At 44.7% G+C, this 22721-nt stretch overlaps 1 protein-coding gene across 2 annotated transcripts in view; it reads right to left on the minus strand.

Annotated features, from left to right (window-relative positions):
• Positions 1–520: 520 nt before the first annotated feature.
• Positions 521–22721, minus strand: part of ZDHHC5 (zDHHC palmitoyltransferase 5) — a 30521-nt gene continuing 8320 nt past the window's right edge. For both annotated transcript variants that reach the window (XM_089308911.1, XM_002709166.5), the window contains exons 3-12: positions 16368–16489; positions 11249–11406; positions 9672–9844; positions 9426–9528; positions 7807–7898; positions 7017–7149; positions 6051–6174; positions 5478–5590; positions 3482–4341; positions 521–1847 (exon numbers count right to left, since the gene is read on the minus strand). In XM_089308911.1, the coding sequence (XP_089165037.1) occupies positions 1682–1847; positions 3482–4341; positions 5478–5590; positions 6051–6174; positions 7017–7149; positions 7807–7898; positions 9426–9528; positions 9672–9844; positions 11249–11406; positions 16368–16489 (2044 nt within the window). In that variant the 3' untranslated portion in view covers positions 521–1681. The remainder of the gene's footprint in view (positions 1848–3481; positions 4342–5477; positions 5591–6050; positions 6175–7016; positions 7150–7806; positions 7899–9425; positions 9529–9671; positions 9845–11248; positions 11407–16367; positions 16490–22721) is intronic.

Raw genomic sequence — 22721 nt, forward strand, 5'->3', positions numbered from 1 at the left:
TCTGATCCAGCTCTCTGCTATGGCCTGGGAAAGCAGTGGAAGATGGCCCAAGTCCCTGGGCCCCTGCACCCATGTGGGAGACCCAGAAGAAACTGCTGGCCCCTGGCTTCGGATCAGCATAGCTCCAGCCATTACGGCCATCTGGGTAATGAACCAGCGGTGGAAGACCTCTCTGCCTGTTAATTCTGCCTTTCAAATAAATAAATCTTTAAAAAAATAAAATGAGCACAGAGCCTTTCCCCTTTGACAGGGTATAAGATGACCTAATTCAATTTCCAGTCAACCTGCTTTTACCAGGCTTCCGTATCTTGATTTTTCTTTGCAGACAAAATCCTTATGTTAAGGAGCAACATGAAGCCGTGTGAATTTTTAAATCACCCAAATTAAAACAGGACTTGTCGCTTTAAGTAATTTCACTATGTCCTGCCTAAGATAGGCCAGGATCAGAGAAGTCTGTGAGGTGTTCTTTGTGATGACTTCCCACCTTGCGTCACCAGACACAATAACACAAGTCGGGGGAGCCGTTAGATCAGGATTTCTTTTTATTCTTTGTCGGTTTAAAATGGCTAATCAGAATAAAAAATAAAAGGGCCTCTGTGCAGAGGCTGGGGTCTTCCCTATTTAGAGATTAGAACCCAGGTATCCCCTCTTCCCAGCACCATACTAAGTTGGGCTGAGGGGTAACCCCCAAGGGACAACCGGAGGGACCTAGGCCTGCCACTCCTCTCTATCCCATTTTTGGCATGTGATGAAAAATATTGCTTTTTGGATTCTTCTCTCCTGTCCTTGGACTTTAAAATCACCTTAACTGTAGGCTAGGGGAAGCTCTGAGGGGCTCATTTATGAAAGCCACCCTAATCCCTCTCTCCCAAGAAGTGGGGGGGGATTTTCTAATAGTGTTTCAAATGAGGCCAGATGCTTTCCCTGATCCCCCCCCTACCACCACCACCAATGTCATGGAGCTGTGACCCCTTTCTGGGGAAACTAAATGCCAATAAGCCTAGAAAACTAACTTTGCAAATGTCCTTTCCTCTTCTAACCAAGAACTCAGACTCGCCTCTCCCCAGGTTTCTTTCCTGATCACATAGCACCAACATTGGGGCACTACTACTTCCTTAGTTGGTAACAGATAAGAGAGGGAGTCATGGGGGAAAAGGAAGACTCTGGTGTCTCCCCTCTTTTCCTGCTGGTCTGAGGAACAGGAACAGTAAGATCCTCCTTCTTATACATATCCCTCCCTCATTTTCCCATCCCAGGATAGATATATAATTTCTTTGATATTTATAATATATATATATATATATGTACACACACACCTGGTAACGCAGAAGAGGAAAAAAATAGAATCCGTAACAATAATAAAAAAAATTATTTCTGGTTTAAAAATGATCTGGTTCCCTCCAGGGCGAGCAATTGCACAAATGTCCACTGAGTCTGGTCCAGGGATTGGGGAAAGGAAGGTCTTAAAAGGTAAAAGGGGGGGTTGCTACCCCAGTCTCAGGGCCCCAACTCTCCGACTCCCAAACCCTTTTGCATTTTATAAAACGCTCCTCATCCTCTTGGAATCAGTGTTTTAAAAAATGTCCGTGCAGGGGAGGGGAGCCCCTTGAGGGAAGGAAGGTGGCCACCTGGGGCCCTTTGGTGTAGGCGCAGAGGTGTGGGAAGGGGAGGCGCTGAAGGCTCACACCGAAATCTCATAGGTGGTACCACCCACTCCTGACACCTTCTTGACTCCTCCCCTTGTGGGGCTACTGAGAGATGGCTGGCCCGGGCCAGGGGAGGCTGAGCCTATGCTCTTGGGTTGCCCATTGGATTTGCTGTAGGCGGTCTTGAGCTGTACTTCATCTCTGAGGAGAAAAGACAAAAAACAGGTGTCAGGAAGTGGGACCAAAAAAAACAACAGTGGAGAGAGTTATAAAGGCTAACAGAAGAAAGTGCTGTACTTTTTACATATATACTTTCTGACACAAATGTTATTTTTATTGCCCTGTTTAACACAAGCCCAATTCCCTTCCTCCCCTCTTTTTTAATTTTTTTTTTTAATTTTTTTTGACAGGCAGAGTGTATAGTGAGAGAGAGAGAGAGAGAGAGAGAGAGAAAGGTCTTCCTTTACCGTTGGTTCACCCTCCAATGGCCACTGCGGCCGGCGCACCACGCTGATCCAAAGCCAGGAGCCAGGTGCCTCTCCTGGTCTCCCATGCGGGTGCAGGGCCCAAGCACTTGGGCCATCCTCCACTGCCCTCCCGGGCCACAGCAGAGAGCTGGACTGGAAGAGGAGCAACCAGGACAGAATCCGGCGCCCCAACCGGGACTAGAACCCAGTGTGCTGGCGCCGCAGGCGGAGGATTAGCCTATGGAGCTGTGGCGCCAGCCCCTGCCTCCCCTCTTAATTCCCCTCTAATTGCAGCTGTACTCACTCTCAAATATTAAGCATTTTTTAGAAAATTAAGATTAAAGGGATGGAGGGTGAACCAACAGCAAAAGGAAGACCTTTCTCTCTGTCTCTCACTGTCCACTCTGTCCAAAAAAAAAAAAAAAAAACCTTAAAAAAAAAAGATTAAAGGGAAACAGTAATATCCAGTTTCTACAGGAGTTGTCCATAAAAGTCCATAAAGGCAGTTGGACTGAGAAGGAAAAATAAGAATAATCAGGGAGGTGGCGGGGGGAAGAGGCTGCGCCGTGGCATAGTGGATAAAGCTGCCACCTCTGCACCACAACCCAGATGGGCGCTGGTTCAAGTCCTGGCTGCTCCACTTCTGATCCCACTCTCTGCTACAGCCTGAGAAAGCGGTAGAGGATGGTCCAAGTCCTTGGGCCCCTGCACCCAAATGGGAGACCTTGAAGAAGCTCCACGCTCCTTGTTTCCGACTGGCCCAGCTCCAGCTGTTGTAGCCATCTGGGAAGTGAACCAGCAGATGAAGATCTCTCTCTGCCTCTGCCTTTCAAATAAATAAATCTTTTAAAAATTAAAAAAATTTTTTATAAAAGAGTAATCGGGAAGGGCTGGTGCTGTGCCTCAGCAGGTTAAAGCCCCGTCCTGCAGCATCAGCAGAGCACTGGTTCAAGTTCTGGCTGCTCCACTTCCCATCCAGCCCCCTGCTAATGCTCCTCAGAAAGCAGCAGAGAATGGTCCAAGTCCTTGGGTCCTCCCACGTGGGAGACCCAGAAAAAGCTTCTGGCTCCTGTGGCTCCTGGCTTCAGATCAGATCAGCTCAGCTCAGCTCCAGCCATTGTGGTCACCTGGAGAGTACACCAGTGGATGAAGACCTCTCTCTCTCTGTCTCTACCTCTCCCTGTAACTCTTTCAAATAAACAAAATAAGTCTTTTTAAAAATTGCATTACCGTTAAAAAAAAAAAAAGTAATCAGGAAACCCCTGGGTCCCCCCTACACAACACTGTACAAGCAAAACCCTGCTGTCCTCTGCAGAGTACTATGCTAGTTTTAAGTCAGCTGAGGGCCAGGATGGTACTAATACTTACTTGGGCGTCAGTAATGGCTGCAAGGCCACTTCCTCTGTCTCAGAGACACCAGGTGGCGCTTTTTGGCTGCTGTAAGACGTTGAACGGCCCAGATACGGGGCAGTTGGACCTGGTTCAGGGGACCCTAGTCCCCGGCCCCTTAGCCCTTCTGGCTTGCCAAAACGGGGGACAGCTGGGCGTCCAAGTGGAGTCTTGCCCAAGGGTGATCTCTTTGAATCATCTGAGGAGGAACTCGTACGAGGGGCATGGCCTGAGCCAGGTGTTGACTGAATGCCTGAGTCTCCCAAGCCCGGTTCTTCCTCACGGACTGGGAGCGGGGGTGACTGGCGCAGCAGCTTCTCTCGTTCCTGGAGGGAGGCCACAATGTGGCGCGACAGATTGTCATAACGGACTGGTGAGGGCTCTCGGTGTGGTGGACCTGTTGGCACCAAACGTGGATGCCTCTCGGCTTCCCGTTGCTGGGCCAGGCGGGCTGACAGGAAGGGAGAGGTGTAGCCTAAAGGCGGGTCTGGCTCAGGCCCTGCCTGTACTGATTCAAAATCAGGGCTGTCTGAAGGAGTGAGCAGGCTGTCATAAGACAGGCTTCCGTTGCGTGTCTGGTTGGCCAGGCTCTTATAGGAGGTGGAAGTGGTACCCTCTGAACGAATGGACTGCAACTGGCCCAGCTCAAAGCCTGTTCCCTGGGCCGACTTGAGGCTGGAGGAACGTGAGCCACTGGAAAGTGGATCGAAGTGAAAGCTTTTGCCGAAGGTGGGAGAACGGAAGCTCTCTGGTTCCAAGCTGGGCTCTGAGCGGTAACTGGGATGACGGCTGCTCTCTGCAATTGAAGTTGGCTCCTTCAAGCTGTCCCCACGACTCAACTAAGGAAGAAAATACAGCAGGCTCTTAGTGCTCCTCTAGTGACAGTCACTAGATCTCAAAGCCCAAGGGTTCCATCCAACACAGCATTATGTCCAGTAATATGCTTAAAACTTCCACATGCATTACTTAACTCCTACCTAAAGCAAATTCATGAGTTGAAGCAAATTAATATCTCATTTTTAGATACAGAAAATGAGGTTTAGAGAAGTAACTTGCCTATGGAGGCAGAACTGGGTCTTGAACTAGATCTGACACTGTTATCAGTGCTTTTAATCACTTATATATATTTATTGATTTTCATTGTGTTTGAAAGGCAGAAAGATGGAGACAGAGATCTTCTATCCACTGCTTCATTCCACAGATTCCTACAATAGCTGGGGCTGGGCCAGGCTAAAGCCAGGAGCCCGGAATTCAGTATGTGTCTCCCCCATGGGTGGCAGTGACCAAAGAGCTTGAACCACCACATGCCACCTCCCAGGGTACATGTTATTAGGAAGCTGGCAGCACAAAAGGAGCCAGGGGCCAGTGCTGTGGCACAAGCAGAAAAAGCCAACACCAACATCCCTTATGGGTACCAATATCCGGTATGAGAGCAGGTTCAAGTCCCAGGTGCTTCACTTTTGATCAAGCTCTCTGCTAATGTGCCTAGGAAAGCAGCAGAAGATGGTCCAAGTGCTTGGAATCCTGCCACCTACATGGGAGACCCAGACTGAGTTCCAGGCTCCTAGCTTAAGCCTGGCCCAGCCTCAGCTGTTGTGGCCATTTGTGGAGTGAACCCACATGGAAGATCTCTCTCTCTCTCTCTCCCCTTAACTCTGCCTTTCAAATTAACAAATAAATCTTAAAAAAAAAAAAAAAAAAAAAATAGAGCCAGGACTAGATCCCAGGCACTCTGATTTGGGATGCAGGCATCCTAAGTGGTACCTTAACTGCTGAGCTAAATGCCTGCCCAGTGCTTTTATATTTTATTACCCTTCCCCCTATAATGAAGGGCACACTATCAAGGAGAATCAAATCCACTAATGATGACAGTGGGTACAATGCTATTTTCTTTTCCCCTCTGCCTTTTCCTTCCCCTGAAATATTTTTCCCAGAGCAATTAATACATGTTACAATCATACTTCTTACTCAGTACCTTGGCGCTGGAGGAATGAGGCATGGCGGCTGACGTACTGCTGCTACTATAACCTGGCCGATACTTGTACATGGTTGGTGTGGGGGGGCTGTCCTTGCCCAAAAGGCTGCTATCTGCAGGAAAAAAAGGCCCAAGGAGCACTGTTTCATAAGTTGTTCTCTTAATCTGCCCAAGGTTCCTAAAGTATAGGGGGAGGACAAGGTAGGAACAGGTAATAACCAGGAAAAGCAAAGTCCAGGGAATATAATTTTGCTGAAATCCATTATAAAAACTCACGCCAGCCCAGAAGTTAGGGTGGGTAAATGCACCACAAAGGTCCTAGGATGTTCTCTGGTCTAGAGGCTGACAGGCTCCCCCATAAAAGTCCACCACCAGTAGTTCATCACCAGTAGCTAAATGACATCTTTCCACTTCAGCTATCCAAAGAAGTGGTTCAAATCCCACCTGTTGGGTGTTTCAGACACAAGTAAGTTCCCCAGTCCTTGCCTGTCTACTCTACAGCTCACAAAAGTAGCCTTCTTACTCCTGCCTTCTTGTTCTAGATTCTTGCAAATCAATCAAGGCAGCCCTTACCTTCATTAGTAGCCAGGCTAAGGTGTGTTCGCAGTCCCGTGTAACGGCTCAGGTCTGGCTTAGGAGGAGGCGGGGGTTCGGCATCGGCAGACTGGCTTTCTGTTATCTCCAAGCTTCCCTTAGACTGGATAAATGAGGGGAGGGAAAATCAAGTTTGGAGAAATGGGCATTAGGACAACTCAAATAATTGAATTCATATAAGAGAGGTCCTGGAAAGTCAGTTATCATGTTTTCTAAACTGGGACTGGAAGTACAAGGCATGAGAGTCAGTTTGAAGGTAGTATTAGATAAAGAAAAGTTTCCAGTGTTTAATTCTGTCACTTATATGCTCATTGCAACAACTCTCATTCAGTTTCTTAGATATGTAAACTACTATGTTAAATAAGACCTGTGAAGATACAGAAACGAATGGACCAAATTTCCGTTGTCAATGAATTTCAACTTCAATAGAAAAAAAAAATTTAAGTAATTTTAACACAAATCAATAAGAAATGAATATTGGGGCCAGCGCTGTAGCACAGCCGGTAAACACCCTTGCCTGAAGCGCCAACATCCCACATGGGTGCCGGTTCAAGATCTAGCTGCTCCACTTCCAATCCACCTAGCTGCTATGGCCTGGGAAAGCAGTAGAAGATGGCCCAAGTCCTTGGGCCCCTGCACTGGTATGGGAGACCAGGAGGAAACTCCTGGCTCCTAGCTTTGGATCGGCGCAGCTCAGGCTGTTGTGGCCAACTGGGGAGTGAACCAGCGGATGGAAGACCTCTCTCTCTCCTCTCTCTCCCTGCCTCTCCTCTCTCTGTTTGACTCTGACTTTCAAATACATAAATCTTAAAAAAAAAAAAAAAAAAAAAGAAGAAGAAGAAGAAAAGAAATGAATATCATTAGAAAAATCTACCCCAAAAGCAAATTTCCATCTCTCAGCCAAGGGTTAGACAGTTACTAACCTAATATCCCTAAACTTCTCACCTTAGTTCTCCTCAGCTCTCCCTGGATGCCATTATCCATGATCTTCACAGTAATCTGACCATCTGACACTTCTGGCCGAAGGAAGGGAGGTCTGATTACAATTGTCTTCTCTTTCTTTGGTCTTCCCAAATATCTAAGTGTCAACAGCAAGACATTCATTTATTCACTTAAAAATATAAAAACAGTCTTAAAAAGCTTAACACTACATGAATTTCCTTGTGAACAGACACCCAGATCAGCATCTGGAATAACTTAACTCTCAGATTAACCAGGGCCAGCATTATAGTACAGTGAATTAAGCTGCTGGCTTATGATGCTGGCATCCCATATCAGAGTGAGTTTGAGTCCCAGCCGCTCTGCTTCTGATACAGCTTAATGCTAATACACCTAGGAAGGCAGCAGAAGATGGTCCAAGTTCTTGGGCCCCTGCCACTCATATGGGAGACCCAGATGACCTGGCTCCTGGCTTTAGCCTGACCCAGCCAAAGCTACGTTGTGGCAATGTGGGGAGTGAAGCAGCAGATGTACTAGTCCTCTCTCTGCCACTATACGTTTCAATTCAGATTTATTTATTTGAAAAGGCTGATTAACCATAATACCCAAAGAACATCAACTGAACTCATAGTGCCCACTAAGGATGGGCATGTCTCTCCCTTGCATTCATCTCACCATTCTAAGAGAATGTCTCCCACCTAAAAGACCATCTTCTACCAGGCCTCTCCTATAGTAGAACAAGCCCAAAGAAAAGTTTTGACCAAGCGTGAGCATTAGACCAATGGAGTAGGTGTACCTGGGTGCTGGGGAACTGCAAAGTACACGGCTGACATTGTTACAGCAACCATTGGTGAAAGGGTTCACACCTCCCCGGAATTTACCCGTAACCTAGAGAGAGAAAAAAATGTCCAGATCACACGATGGGATCTTAATCTCCAAAGGCCAAAACACAAATCAATGACTCACCATCAGGGAGATACAAAATGAGTAGAAAACCTCCCATGAAGAAACATACTTGTAATAGTTAAAAAGATGAATCTCTAGAGTCAGGGTCCTCAGTTCAAATCCTAGGTATGCCTCATGGTAGTTGTCTGACCCTAAACATCTAGTTTTCTCATGTTAAGTAGAAAATACAGCTTTCTGAATATTGAAAACTAAGATAATCCACTGATGCTCAGGTCCCTTATATAAGATGGTATGTTGGCATATAATCTATGCACAGACTCTCATATACTTTAAATCATCTATAGATTACTTATAAACCCTAATAAATGTAAATGCTATATAAACAGTTGTATTGTTTAGAGAATAGTGACAAGAAAAAAGTCTGTACGTGTTCAACACAGATGCAGTTTTTTTCTTGAGCATTTTGTATTCATGATGATTGAATCCATGTATGCAGAGGTCTAACTGATAAGTAAGAATAAGCAGGGCCAGTATTGTGGCATAGCACATTAAGCCTCTGCCTGCGATGCCAGCATCCCATATGGGCACTGGTTTGAGACCCAAATGCTCCCTCCATTTCCAATCCAGCTCCCTGCTAATGCATCTGGGAAAGCAGTGGAAGATGGCCCAAATGCCTGCACCCTCTTGAGAGACCCAGATGGAATTCCAGGTTCCTCACTTTGCCCTGGCCACTGCACCCATTTGGGGACTGAAATAGTAGATAGAAGAGTCTCTCTCTCTCCTCCTCTCTTTCTAACTCTGCCTTTCAAATAAATAAAAAAATAGGGGCTGGCACTGTGGTATAGCAGGTAAAGCTGCCGCCTGCAGTACCAGCATCCTATATGGGGGCTGGTTTAAGTCCTGACTGTTCCATTTTCAATCCAGCTACCTGCTAATGTGCCTGGGAAAGCAGCATAAGATGGCCCAACTCTTTGGGCCTCTGTACCCACGTGGGAGACCTGGAAGAAGCTCCAGGCTCCTGGCTTTGGATCAGCTGAGCTCCAGCAGTTAGGGCATTTGGCAAGTGAACCAGACCTCTCTCTGCCTCTCTGTAACTCTGCCTTCCCAATAAATGATCTTAAATAAAATAAAATATAGAATAAAAAAATCTTTAAAAACAAAAATAAGTAATCAAGGTTACTACTAGTAAATAACAAAAATTTTAAACAACAATATAAGGATCCTAAGGGCTAACCCAAGTCTTTTACTATTTTTATAAATTCAGAGCCTAAATTGTCCAGTATACAATGGAGATTAAGAAGATGTGTCTTACCTAAGAAATGATCTATGTTCTCATGCTTCCATGAGAAACTAGGACTACCACATCCCCTGTTACTAATCTCTGCAACATTATAAAAAAGTATCCACTGAGCATCTATTTTTGAAAGCACTGTGCTGTTGACTAATCACAGGGCTTAATAGATATATCCTGCCCTTCAGGGGTCTGTCTCTTGTCACTTCCTCTCATACCTGCTCATTGGTTGTGCGTCCCCTAGCCACCAGCACCACATGAAATCCTGTGAGGCCAGCTACAGGGATGAAGAATAAGCCAGCCACACACATCACTGCCATTCTGATGAAAAACAGTTAAGGCAAACAAGAGTAAGGGGATCTTGCCTTCACCACCTGCTACCATAGCCATTTTCCCTACCACAGGACTCAACTTTCCTCATTCCTCCCAACCCTAATCTTAAACCCAAAGGCCTTGAAGGATACGTGACAGCCGTGCAGACCCCTGAGAGTTTCTCTATGTGGTAGAGGACATAAAGGAGGCCAAAGCCAAATACACCCATAATGTGGGCTGTCAAGGAAAGGAGGAAGAGGAAGAAATAACGGTAGTTCCGGCGACCAATACAGTTGTTCACCCAGGGGCAGTGATGATCAAATTCCTAGGAGCAAAAAAAAGACAGATTGAGAGACATCCTTGGACCACAGCATTAGACCACATCTGTCAAGAATAATGGGAGCCAGCGCTGCGGCATAGTGTGTAAAGTCACTGCCTGCAATGCTGACATTCCATATTGGCACCAGTTTAAGTCCCAACTGCTCCATTTCTGATCCAGCTCTCTGCTATGGCCTGGGAAAGCAGTAGAAGATGGCCCAAGTCCTTTGGCCCCTGCACCTGCATGGGACACCCCAGAAGAAGCTCCTAACTCCTGGCTTCAGATTGGCCCAGCTTCACCATAGCAGCCATTTGGGGAATAAACCAGTGTGTAGAAGGCTCCCCCCACACCCTCGCCTCTGCCTCTCTGTCGCTCTGCCTTTCAAATAAATAAATCTTTCAAAAAAGAAGAAATAGCAGAACTTAAATTTTGCTTTTAGTAACTTATGATCATATTCTCCATTTAGTCACAACAATTAAAAGGTTCATGCAGTTTGTCTTCTCTATAAATCTATAAGGGAAACCTTCCAGAGGATGGAAAAAGGCCAAGGTCAGCTCTCAAAGTTTATCCTTTGTGACCAAGGAACTCTAAAAGGGGCAACTGTCAGAAGTGTTGCTAAATCAATAAACTCGCCGGCGCCGCAGCTCACTAGGCTAATCCTCCGCCTTGCGGCGCCGGCACACCGGGTTCTAGTCCCGGTCGGGGCGCCGGATTCTGTCCCGGTTGCCCCTCTTCCAGGCCAGCTCTCTGTTGTGGCCAGGGAGTGCAGTGGAGGATGGCCCAAGTGCTTGGGCCCTGCACCCCATGGGAGACCAGGAGAAGTACCTGGCTCCTGCCATCGGATCAGCGCGGTGCGCCAGCCACAGCATGCCGGCCGCGGCAGCCATTGGAGGGTGAACCAACGGCAAAAGGAAGACCTTTCTCTCTGTCTCTCTCTCTCTCACTGTCCACTCTGCCTGTCAAAAAAAAATAAAAAATAAAAAATAAAATAAACTCATGAGAAAAGAGAGTTTCATAAAACCAAGTAAAAAAGAATTGAAAAAGTGTTAAAAATGAAAAATATGGGATGCAGAGGACAAGTGGGAAGAAAAATGTTAACAAATTTGTTTGCAATAGCTTGATTTTGTGGAAGCCAGAGATGAAATAAAAATTAGGATTAAAAATGAGCTAATGGCTGGCAGGCTACAGCTTTCAATCTTGGTGCCTAGAAAGTCAAAGTTCTCCTCCTATTTCAATAGGATATTTATGCTCTGCCATTACTGTGTACATCATTACTAGCACCTTTTGACAGAACTAGAGGATAAAGCCCAAGTTAGTCAGGACTGTATTTCATCCAAGCCCAAGAATCTGTTCTGCAGTTAGGAGGCAGACAGGTTATGCACTGACACTGACCCCATGCAGGGTTCTTACCTCCACACAATTATCACAGACACTGCAGTGGGAACACCGAGGAGGACGGTAGAAGCGGCAGGTGGCACACCACTTCATGCGCACCTGGATGCCCTTGATCTCCACTGTTTTGTAAAGGGGAGCTCGAAAATCATCTTCCTTGTCCTCATCTTCCTCAGCTGTACAGGGGAAAATTCGATTTAAAAGACAACCATGTCAAAACTATAGTAAGCATAATATTGCAATGATGGGGCCAGCACTGTGGTGTAGAGGTTTAAGCCACTGTCTGCAGTGCTGGCATTCCATATGCGTGCCAGTTTGAGTCCCAGCTGTTCCACTTCTGATCCAGCGCTCTCTGCTAATGGCCTAGAAGAGCAGTGGAAGACGGCCCAAATGTTTGGGCCCCTGATCCCACATGGGAAACTGGAAGAAACTCCTGGCTTCGGATCAGTCTAGCCCCAGACATTACAGCCATTTGAGAAGTGAACCAGAGGATGAACAATCTCTTTCTCTGTGTCTGTCTCTCCTTCTCTCTCTGTAACCCTGCCTTTCAAATAAACAAATAAATCTTAAAAAAAAAAAAAAAGGAATGCAATGGTGTTTAAAATATGGCTTCTGGGGGCTGGCATCCTGTATGGGCACTGGTTCATGTACTGGCTGCTCCACTTCCCATCCAGCTCCTTGCTGGCCTGGGAAAAGCAGCGGAAGATGGCCCCTGCTACCCATGTCGGAGACCTAAAAGCTCCTGGCTCCTGGCTTTGACCTGGACCAGTGTTGGCTGTTGTGATCATCTTGCAGAATGAACCAGTGGATGGAAGACATGTCTCTCCCTCTCTGAAACTCTGACTTTCAAATAAGTAAACCTTTACAAACACACACACACACACACACACACACACACACATGGCTTCTAGGGTGGGCTTTGTGCTATAGTGCATTAAGTCTCAGTTTGTGATGCCTGCATCCCATATTGAAACACGGGTCGAAGTCTGAGCTACTCTACTTCCAATACAGTTTCCTGATAATGTGCTTGGAAATGCAGTGGAAGATGGTCCAAGCACTTGTCCTGACCCAGATTTGGCTACTGGGGATTTAAGGAGTGAACCAATAAATGGAAGATATCTCTGTCACTCTGCCTTTCAAATAAATAAATTTTTAAAATAAAATATGGTTTCTGGGGCAGGTGTTTGTCACAGAGGATAATGCCACTTGGATACCCACATCCCATACTGGGTGCCTGGGGTTCTCAAATCCTTGCTACTTTGCTGCCAATTCAGCTTCCTGCTACTGCAGACCCTGAAGGGCAACAGGGCCACCTACATGGGAGACCAGGACCAAGATCCCAGCTTCCAGTTTCAGCTGGGCCCACCCTGGACTATCATAGGCATTTGGGGAGTGAACCATTGGATAAGATCTGTGTCTCCTGGCCTTTCAAGTAAAATGAAACTAAATTTTATATTTATATATATAAAACAGCTTCTTCCTTTGAGGAACTCATAGCCCAGAGCGTGCAATTTTGAACCATAAATACTGTGAGATCAACTCCGTACACAACACTACTAGAACACAGATGAGGAAGCAATTCATTCTCCATTGGGAAATGAGGTCTAAGAGAAAATGACTCAGGAAGTGGCTCTCAAATGCACGTGCTAATATTCTTTGGTTTATATATTATGAATATATTCTCCCATGTTGGATAATGGAATGGAGCTCCTGACTCCTGGCTTCAGTCTGAACCAGCCCTGGCCATTGTAGACTTGGGCCATCTTCCACTGCTTTCCCAAGCACATTAGCAAGCAGCTGGATTGGAGGTGGAACAGCCGGGACTCAAACAAGTACCCATATGGGAGGCTGGTATTGCAAGTGGCGGCTTAATCCACTGTGTCACAATGCTAGAGTCAGGAATACCATCCATGTATCCCATGTGAGTACTTGGGCCATCTCCTGTTGCCTTCCCAGTCACATTAAGCAGGAAGCTAGATCAGAAGCGGAGTAACCAGGACTCAAAATGGCACTCCAATATGGGATGTTGGCATCACAGGTGGCAGCTTAACTACTGTACCACAATGCCAGCTCCTCTTTCTCCTCTTAAGTACTATATCTCTTAGATTAATCTCATAAGTTATCACATAGTATACTTATTCACATAAACATCTTTTCTTTCTTTCTAGACAGTTTTGTGAAGGCAGTGGTTTTTTAAAGAAATCATCCCAGGGCCACCATTGTGGTATGGCAGGTAAAGCCACTGCCCATGACTCTGGCATCCCAAATGTGTACTGGTTCACACCACTTCCAATCCAGCTGCACCACTTCCAATCCAGCTCCCTGCTAATTCACCTGGGAAAGCAGTGGAAGATGGCCCAAGTGCTTGGGCCCCTGCACCCAAGAGAGACCTAGAAGTTGTTCCTGACTCCTGGCCCAGCCCTGGCCATTGCAGCCATTTGGGGAGTGAACCTAGGGATGGAAGACCTCTCTCTCACTCTCTGTAACTGGGCCTTTCAAGTAAAATGAAACTAAATTTTATATTTATATATATAAAACAGCTTCTTCCTTTGAGGAACTCATAGCCCAGTGGGTGCAATTTTGAACCATGCCACTTGGACACCCACATCCCATACTGGGTGCCTGGGGTTCTCAAATCCTTGCTACTTTGCTGCCAATTCAGCTTCCTGCTACTGCAGACCTTGAGGAGCAACAGGGCCACCTACAAGGGAGACCAGGACCAAGATCCCAGCTTCCAGTTTCAGCTGGGCCCACCCTGGACTATCATAGGCATTTGGGGAAATAAATCTTTTAAAAGAGAGAAATCATCCCAAGTGACAACTATAGTATCATCTATGAGTAAGTAGATCACTAAATATTTGATGAATGGACAATGAAAGCTTAAAATAGTACACGTTGGCATTAGGGACACAAAGTTTCTTCTTACCTAATCTTTGAGGCAGAAGTCACAAATGATGAAACACAATGACGCAGACTTTGGGAGAACAATGAATTTCAGAAAAACCTCTTATCAACAGAGTTACTATGCCAGTCCCACTCCTCACTCTTAAAACATACCTCACATTTAAAAGCAAAATTACATGTCATCAGTAACAACTTCTGTCAACTTCTCTTCTTTCCACTGATGATGGTTCCTACTCTTACTTCCTATCATAGAAACAGCCTAATTCTTCCACACATAACTTTCCACTGTATATTAGAAAGCATCTCCTTCCTTTAGAAGCTCACTTTCAATTATCCCGTCTTTAACTTCAGCTTCTCTCTCTTCTATGGTACTACCTGTTCATGCTACATGCATGCTAGTCTCCCATCTCCTAAAAAACCCCTTCTCTACCATCTATTATACATGTTTTACCTTCTTTCCTTACTTCCTCAGAGAATAATTTTAATACTCATTGACTCTGCTTCCTTATTTCTTATTCACTGCATTCCAAACACAATTTATCTGTATCCCTTCCTTATACATACACAAATGCACTTTAAAATTATTCTTGGGGGCTGGCATTGTGGCATAGCAGGTTAAGTCTCTGCCTATGACACCAGCATCCTATTTGGGTGCCAGTAGAAACCCAGCTCTCCACTTCTGATCCAGCTTCCTGCTAATGTACCTGGGAAAGCAGCAGAAGATGACTCAAGTCTGTAGGCCCCTGCACGCACATGGGAGACCTAGAAGCTCTGGGCTCCTGGCTTCAGTCTGGCCCAGCCCCAGCCATTGTGGCCATTCAGGGAGTGAAACCTGAGGATGAAAGATATCTCTTTCTCTCTCTCTCTTCCTCCTCCTCTCTGTAACTCTACCTTTTAAATAAAAAATAAAAAAAAAACTTAAAAAATATTTTTAAGATCAATTATTAGTTACCAAACCAATGGGAAATTTTGTGTTCTCATACTATTTGATCTAATTTCTGATACCATCAATCAAGAGCTACTCCATGAACTTTCCACGCTGTTCCACTTTCTGCCCCTATAAAACCTTCTCACTCATGCTGAATATCTCTTCAGTGACTCTTTCTCTGCTCATTATAAAAATTTTAGTGCTAATCAAGTCTGATCTTAGTTCCTTACTAAGCTCACTCTACTTTCACTGGACAATCTTACTCCTGTTGCTTCAAATTCCACATGGCCAAAGACTCTTAAATCAGTCTTTGACTCTGACTACCCAGCTGCCTACCAGGTAACTACCTGGATGACCCATAAATATTTCAAATTCAACATGTCTAAGAGTGCTGTCTGTATTCCCTCCAAATATCTTATAACTCAGCATCAAAGTTATCTAACAATTTAGAAGTTTGAAACTATCTTAGACAATTCTTTCAGCTTCTCACTTTCCTTCAATAAGCTGTCATGACAAATTCTACTTCTGAAATTCTATTTTTGAATTGTTTCTATTTCTGAAATTCTATTTCTTGAATTCTTGAGAATTCAAGTTCTCACCTGGTTTTTTCTCATATTATTGCCACAGCATCCCAAAAGGTATCTGTATATTTCTTTGCTTAAGATTTTTTTTAAAGAGTCACAGAGAAAGGGAGAGAGAGAAAGAGAGAGAGAATCTTCCATCACTGGTTCACTCCAAGTGGCCACAATGGCCACAGCTGAGCCAGACTGAAGCTTCCTCCAGGTCTCCCACACAGGTAGGCAAGGGCCCAAGCACTTGGGCCATCTTCTGCTGCTTTTCTGGGGCCATCACCAGAGAGCTGGACAGAAAGAACAGCCAGGAGTTGAACTGGCACCTGTATGGGATACTGGTGATGCAGGCAGTGGTTCTGCCCACTGGGACACAATGCCAGACCCTCTGAACATTCATAAAATAATTATTCTTGAAAAAGGAAATCTGACTGTGTAATTCTTCCCCTTAGAGATCTGAGATGGTTATAATTATCTGATTCATCATGGACTATTGTCATACCTAGCAGCATCACCCAATCTACATACTCCAAATAGATTCCTGATGAATCAGTGACCCAAAGTGAATCACGTAGCTCTAAGTTATGACACCTATTCCTGAAGACCTTGACTTTTCATCATCAGACTATACAAGTATCCCTTAATCCTAGGACTCTGAAGGCCCAAGACCAACTGTGAAAGACCAACCATTTTTTTCAGAGTTAGTAAGGAGCTTCCAAGAGAGGGAAGATCTTACCTCGAGGGAAAATGCCTGGGTCCATGAAGGTGGCCATGCTGAAATTGGCCAGAACAAAGAGAAACATAATTGCATTGTAGATGGGCACTGCAGGTGACACATTCAGACTTAGTCCTGGACACCTGAACAAAGAACAAAGAAAGTAAGAAGCTGCCTCCACCACTTTGTATACTAACAATATTCAAAAAAATCTGTAAGGACTCAGCCCCCCCACCATACTTGGTACAGTTTACCATTGCAGTCCCAAATAATCCTTTTTTTTTTTTTTTTAAGATTTATCTTTTTACTTACTTATTTGAAAGGCAGAGTGAGAGAGAGGGGGAGAGAGAGCCTCCATTCACTGATTTACCCCCTATGTCTGCAACAGCCAAGGTTGAGACAGCCCAAAGCAAGGACAGAACTCCATCTGGGTCTCCGATGTGGGTAGCAAGTATTTGAGCCATCATCTACTGCCTTCCCAGGAACATTAGCAGGAAACTGGATCAGAAGTCAAGCAGCTGGGACCTGAACCAACACTCTTGATATGGGATACAGACCACCCAAGCAGTGGCTTAATCTGTTAGCCCACAGCATCAAACCCCCTCAAATGATTACCTTTATCCTTTCCATCAAGTAGGTCCAATTTCCCTAGGAACTACTCATTTTAGATTAAGGTATAAGACTCAGAATCTCTGTTTTAACCCTTTGTATTAAGGTCTGTATTCAGATTTATTCTTCTCCTGTGAAATCTTTCCACACATTGAAAAAAATATTTGAAAGACCAAACTCCCACCCAGTAGTTCACTCTCCAAATGCCCACAATTGCCAGGGCTAGGGCAGGCTGGGATGAAGCTAGAAGCCAGGAACCCAATTACTTTAGCCATCACTACTGCCCCTAGGGTCTGCATGAGCAGGAAGCTGGAATCAGGACACTAAGCCAAGTACTACAATGTGGGATACGGGTACCTTAATCACTAGGTCAAATGCCTGCCTCTTTCTAGGTTTTGAAATCTGTCCTAATAATCTTTCTAGTCAGATGAGAGAACCAGTGACTATATAACTAACACCAGCTACGTTCCCTTTTCTGGAGCAGCCTGAGGCTTCTGGATCCCAGCCATGTTCCACTGACCTGCACACTGGCCCAAAGCATGGGATACCACTGGCCTCTCCAACCCCCCTCTATCCAGCAAGCTTTGAACCACTCTATATTACCTCGAGTTTCTTCACTGATTCTTGAGAGTTTTATTTAACTGAAAGCAGTTCTCAAGGTTGGAAGATTTTTAAAAACATAGATAAGTATGAATATCAAGACAAAAAACAGGACCAGAGCTGTGGTATCGCAGGTAAAGCTGCCACCTGCAGTGTTGGCATGCCATATGGGCGCCAGTTCGAGTACTGGCTGCTCCACTTCTGATCCAGCTCTCTGCTATGGCCTGGGAAAGCAGCAGAAGACGGCCCAGGTGCCTGGGCCCCTGCACCCGCATGGGAGTCCTGGAGGAAGCTCCTGGCTTCAGACTGGTGCAGTTCCAGCCATTGCAGCCAATCAGCAGATGGAAGACTTCCCTCTCTCTCTCTCTCTGCCTCTCCTCTCTCTGTGTAACTCTTTCAAATAAATAAATTTAAAAAAAAAAAAAGAAAGAAAGAAAAAACTAGACACCTGACATCTGAAAAATGAAGCACAGGAGTTGAAAATACCAGACCAACTAATTCCCAAACCCTGTGGCAAAACAGAAACTCGCTGAACATATCCGGTATTCCACAGCATTCAAATCAAGAGCCAAGCTTTAGGTAGATTTTTTGTTTAACTATGAAGAGTGTCTAGGATTAAGCTGAGTTTCTTTCAGGATGTGAGTGGTAAGTGGAAATACTTCAAGAGCTCTTCCTTTCTCTGCTGGTTTCCTGGGAGTTGGAAGTTTCAGAAGAAACTGCTGTGCTGTTTGTGTAGTATCAAACACCTCTCATCTGTCTTAGCTCAGAGACAACTTCCCACCATAAACAATGCCCAAATACCCTAATCTGTTTTGTGGCTGAGAACTTAATCTCCAGAATTAGGACAGCATCTGTCCTTGTCCCCTTTATCCAGACCAGCCAGAAAAGAATTCACTGAAGGAAAGAAAGAAGGGACCAGAAGAACAAGAGAGCATGGATTCTGGAGGATTAATCTACAACAGTCCTGGATTCTGTCAGGAAAGACGATCTTATTCCATCAAAACAAAACAAATGGCACAGCTCTCAACAGTAATTCAGAACAATTCAGAGAGTTACAATGTATCACATAAATCTTTACCACCACCATCTATTCAGATTCCATTCAGCTATTCATTGAAAAAATTCACATATTTATTATGCATCAGGTTTTTTAGATGGCAAATGTCAATTAACACTTGGCTTCCTTTGATGGTTCAGAATATAACTGGGAAAAAAATGAAGTTGGAGCAAGGACACAAATTTCAAGGACAAAACAGACCTTCAGTCATAGTTATACGCTGTCATCAAATAAAGACCCCAGTGAAGCCTGTTCCTCTGTTGAGTTCTTTGGTTCAGGGCTTAGGTACAATAGAAGCAACAAGGCAGAATCCCTGAGTGGCCCCACCCCAATGCCTGACCTCGTAGGTTCCTTAGGAGGGAGGGAGAGAAACTGAAAACCAGTCATCCAGGTCAGAGCCCCTCCCTAGGACTTAGCTGCTGCTTCAATTTCCGCTTGGGGAAGAAGAGAATGGGTGACTCACTTGACTGCTACAGCCTGGGAAGATAATTAGAAGGGAAAAAGAAATTAAATCCTTAGAACGCTGAAGTGCCCATGATTTTAAAGTCTTATTCCCAGAATCGGCCACTGTGGCTACTGTAGGCTCTTGACCTTCTTGATGGGTCCCCTCCATCCCTGCGGGAAACTAAGGTGAATGAGATCAGCCCTCTTCCCACAGGCCCTGATTTTTCTGATCCTACACTTCTGTTTCATTTCCAAACAAAGCAATACCCCGAATTTCTTGAGCATCTTGAGTATCTTACCAACCTACCTCGGAATGATTAACTTTAACCCTAGAACATTCTTGCTATCAACCCACCCCAGCTGAAGTATATAATCCTGGAACTGATTTCCAATATCCATGGCCTAAGGCAAGTCTGTCCCCACAGTGACAGAATCTAGAAATAAAAATGCAAACAACAAAATGGGCAGTATTCATTCTTAGATTCACAGACCCACTGTTTCTGACCTTAGCACTCTCACCCCATTATGGAGAGGCATGTGTGAACAAGACCTGTTCCTGTCCTATCCAATACTCTGTTTGGCTTGAAGAGAAGCTTTCCGTTGCTATCGTACTTCGCCAGATTCCTAGGTGGCCATCCCATGTGGCCTGTCTGAATCTGTTGCCTTTGATGGATGATGAGGCCAGAGCTAAAGAGGAGTTGTTGGGGCTCGTCCTCAGGCTACAGCAATAATCACAGAGCTCCAAAAGCTTAGGGAGTGGCCAGCAATGGCCCAGAAGATTGGCTGACTCATTGGTGGGACTCCCAGATCTACACCACCCCAGGTAGAACAGGTTCTTCTGCCTGCCCATTCAGCACTCTTGTTTTCAAGACCATATAAAATTGAGGGTGGGTTTCAACAGCCACAACCCTGAAACCCTGTTTCCTAGTCCTCCCTAATACTTCCAATTATAAAAAATGCTTAAGTTCCTAGAGATAAAAAAAAAAAAAAACAGAAGGGGTCGGCATCCCTTATGGGCGCCAGTTGGAGGCCCGGCTGCTCCTCTTCCGATCCAGCTCTCTGCTATGGCCTGGGAAAACAGAGGAAGACTGCCCAAGTCCTTGGGCCCCTGCACCCACGTGGAAGACCTGAAAGAAGCTTCTGGCTTCGGATCAGCGCAGCTCTAGCCGTTGTGGCCCTCTGGGAGTGAATCAGGATGGAAGATCTCTCTCTGCTTCTGCTTCTCCATAACTCTGCCTCTAAAATAAATAAATCTTTAAAAAAAATTTTTTGGATTTTAATCCTGCCTCAATGAATGCTTGCTATGTAGCTTTAGGCAATCCACAAGAAACTCTCCAACTCTGTTAATTCAGCTATATTGTACAAATATGAGATGGAGAATATTTGAAATGATCCTGAATTCTTTTTAAACCAGCTGGCTTAATACTGAGCATTCACTGGAGAGCAGATGCAAAATAACATGATGAACTATCAATTATCATTCCAAGTCTACCTTCATCCTTAATTCTACTTCCCTTATGTATGGTACTAAGGATTCAAGAACACTTAAAACAGAAACACTAAGCTCCTTAAGAATAGGTCTATGCATTCCTCCAATGCCTAACATACTGCTTTTGAGCCTATGACTTGTGTTCCTGGTTGATGACAGAAGGTTGAAATGAATGTCCTACTTCCTGCTCTTGGGGATCCTCATTTATAAAGGACTGCTTTCCTAAAAATCTCCTGGGAAAACAATTTCTCCCCTTGCAGGTGATTAAGTTTCTCTGAAAATACCTGCCTCTGTAACCCAGATTTTCAAGTAGCTGAATGCTAGATGTAGGACCTAGGCCTTATTCCTGGATGTAGGCAGAAGAAACTACTGCTCAATTAATCCCCTAAATCAGGAGGCTACTCCCACTCAGATCAGGTGCTAGCACCTCCACAGCTACAGGAGAAAAATAAGAGTTGCTCAATTCTCTGTGGGTAAAAGGGTTGGAAGAGCCCAGAGGCAGAAATTGAAAAGCAAGCTGTACCATGGATGACATACTGAAAAGACCATCCCAGACTTCTGGACAACACTGATTTTATTCTTCCCTTAAAGGATCACCTGACACAGATACTACACCTCCTCCCCCACTTACTTCAGAAATAAATATGAGACACTGATTTAACTAACTCAGCCAAAAGAGACTTCTATATGCAGTCTCATTTTAATCAGGGCAGGCCCACTCTTTTTATGTTTTCTATACTGGAATCCATGTAAGACTGCATTTGAGAAGGTCATATTGCTTAAATAAACTGCTCCAGGTCAATTTCCTCACTACAGTGTGAGGAAGTAGTAAGGTCTACAAAGCTTAACAGAGTTCCAGTCTCCTAACTCCCAAACAATGGTTATCCCATTTATCTACTTACCACTACTCCCACTGTCAGTCACAGACTAAACTAAGACAGAGAAGGATCCAAGTGGATCATATGAAATGCAGTCTAGTACCTAACCAAAATGGAAAGAGTTACTTCAACAGATACCCTCACTCCTAAATAGTGAAAAAGAAAACAATTAAGACAGGATGCCCACCACTCCTGCTTAGTTCTAGTACCAGAAAAACTCAGTGAATCTGTGGGGTTAGGGTTCTGGGGGAAGGCCTCAATTGTTCTATTCAAACTTCTCGGGCACAAGATCACTACTTCTTTGATGACCAAACCCAAATGGTAATTTCTACTCAAAGCTTTCCCTACTTGACAAAGAAACATGCAATGTAAATTGGTCATAATTAGCTGAGGTCTACATGACTCCATTAATTATATCTACTAGCTGAAAAGGACTCTTCCTCCTGTTCCCGGTCCTCGAGGTCCCAAAGGAATCCTCACCTTGGGTTTATACAGTATAAAAACAGCCAGTTTAACCTAGTGAAGAGAACATAAGGATGGCCAAGTAGTTACAGATGGAAGGCCCCAAACAAGAGCTGGTTCAAAGACAGCCTTCCTCTTGTCTCTTCATCTTTTTAGGTTGAATATGGCTTTAAATAGGGGGGTATCTACTAAGAATTGAACTGCAAAAGGGGTAAAAGCCAACGGGAACAGTTTTTGAGAACCGTGGTACCTCAACCTAGATAACCTATGCTTTCAGAGGAAATATTATGGACAGATGAAAAAAAAGATGAAAACTTCAGCCGTACTAAGAGCTGGGTGATAAAGAGGATGTTTATGCCTCCACAAGGTGGGCCAGGGAGACCCCAGGGGAAAAAGGGAGCCCAGAAATTGGTCCTAAGGCAACTAACATGAAAGGAAACTGACTTAAGGCTTTTCTAGTTTTGGATTAGAGTCGGTAATTCCAAATAGTATTGCTGTCCCCCAAAATCCTTTTTCCTGGGGCTGAGAGACCATGGAATAAAGAGGGCCTCTACCATGCTGGCACCAGGGAATGACAAAGTAGGTTAAATCATTTCAACTATCAGTTAAGAAAATGTATATGTCAGGACAACTCTGTGGGCAAACTGGTATAACCAGCCAAGCACTTCAATGGTTCCAGATTAGCAAATTAAGAACAAGGATTCTGCCTGCCCTACCTCAAGAACACAGGCTGAAAGACACAAAACTACTTTGTCTCCTGAATTCCTAGCTTGCTTCTACAAAGGCTTTGCCTTTCAAAACACTCCTCAAACAAGCAGGTCTATGAGTGTCAATCT

Source organism: Oryctolagus cuniculus, chromosome 1 (assembly GCF_051225735.1).
Source record: "Oryctolagus cuniculus isolate XC-2025 breed Fujian yellow rabbit chromosome 1, ASM5122573v1, whole genome shotgun sequence".
NCBI classification, from domain to species: Eukaryota; Metazoa; Chordata; class Mammalia; order Lagomorpha; family Leporidae; genus Oryctolagus; species Oryctolagus cuniculus.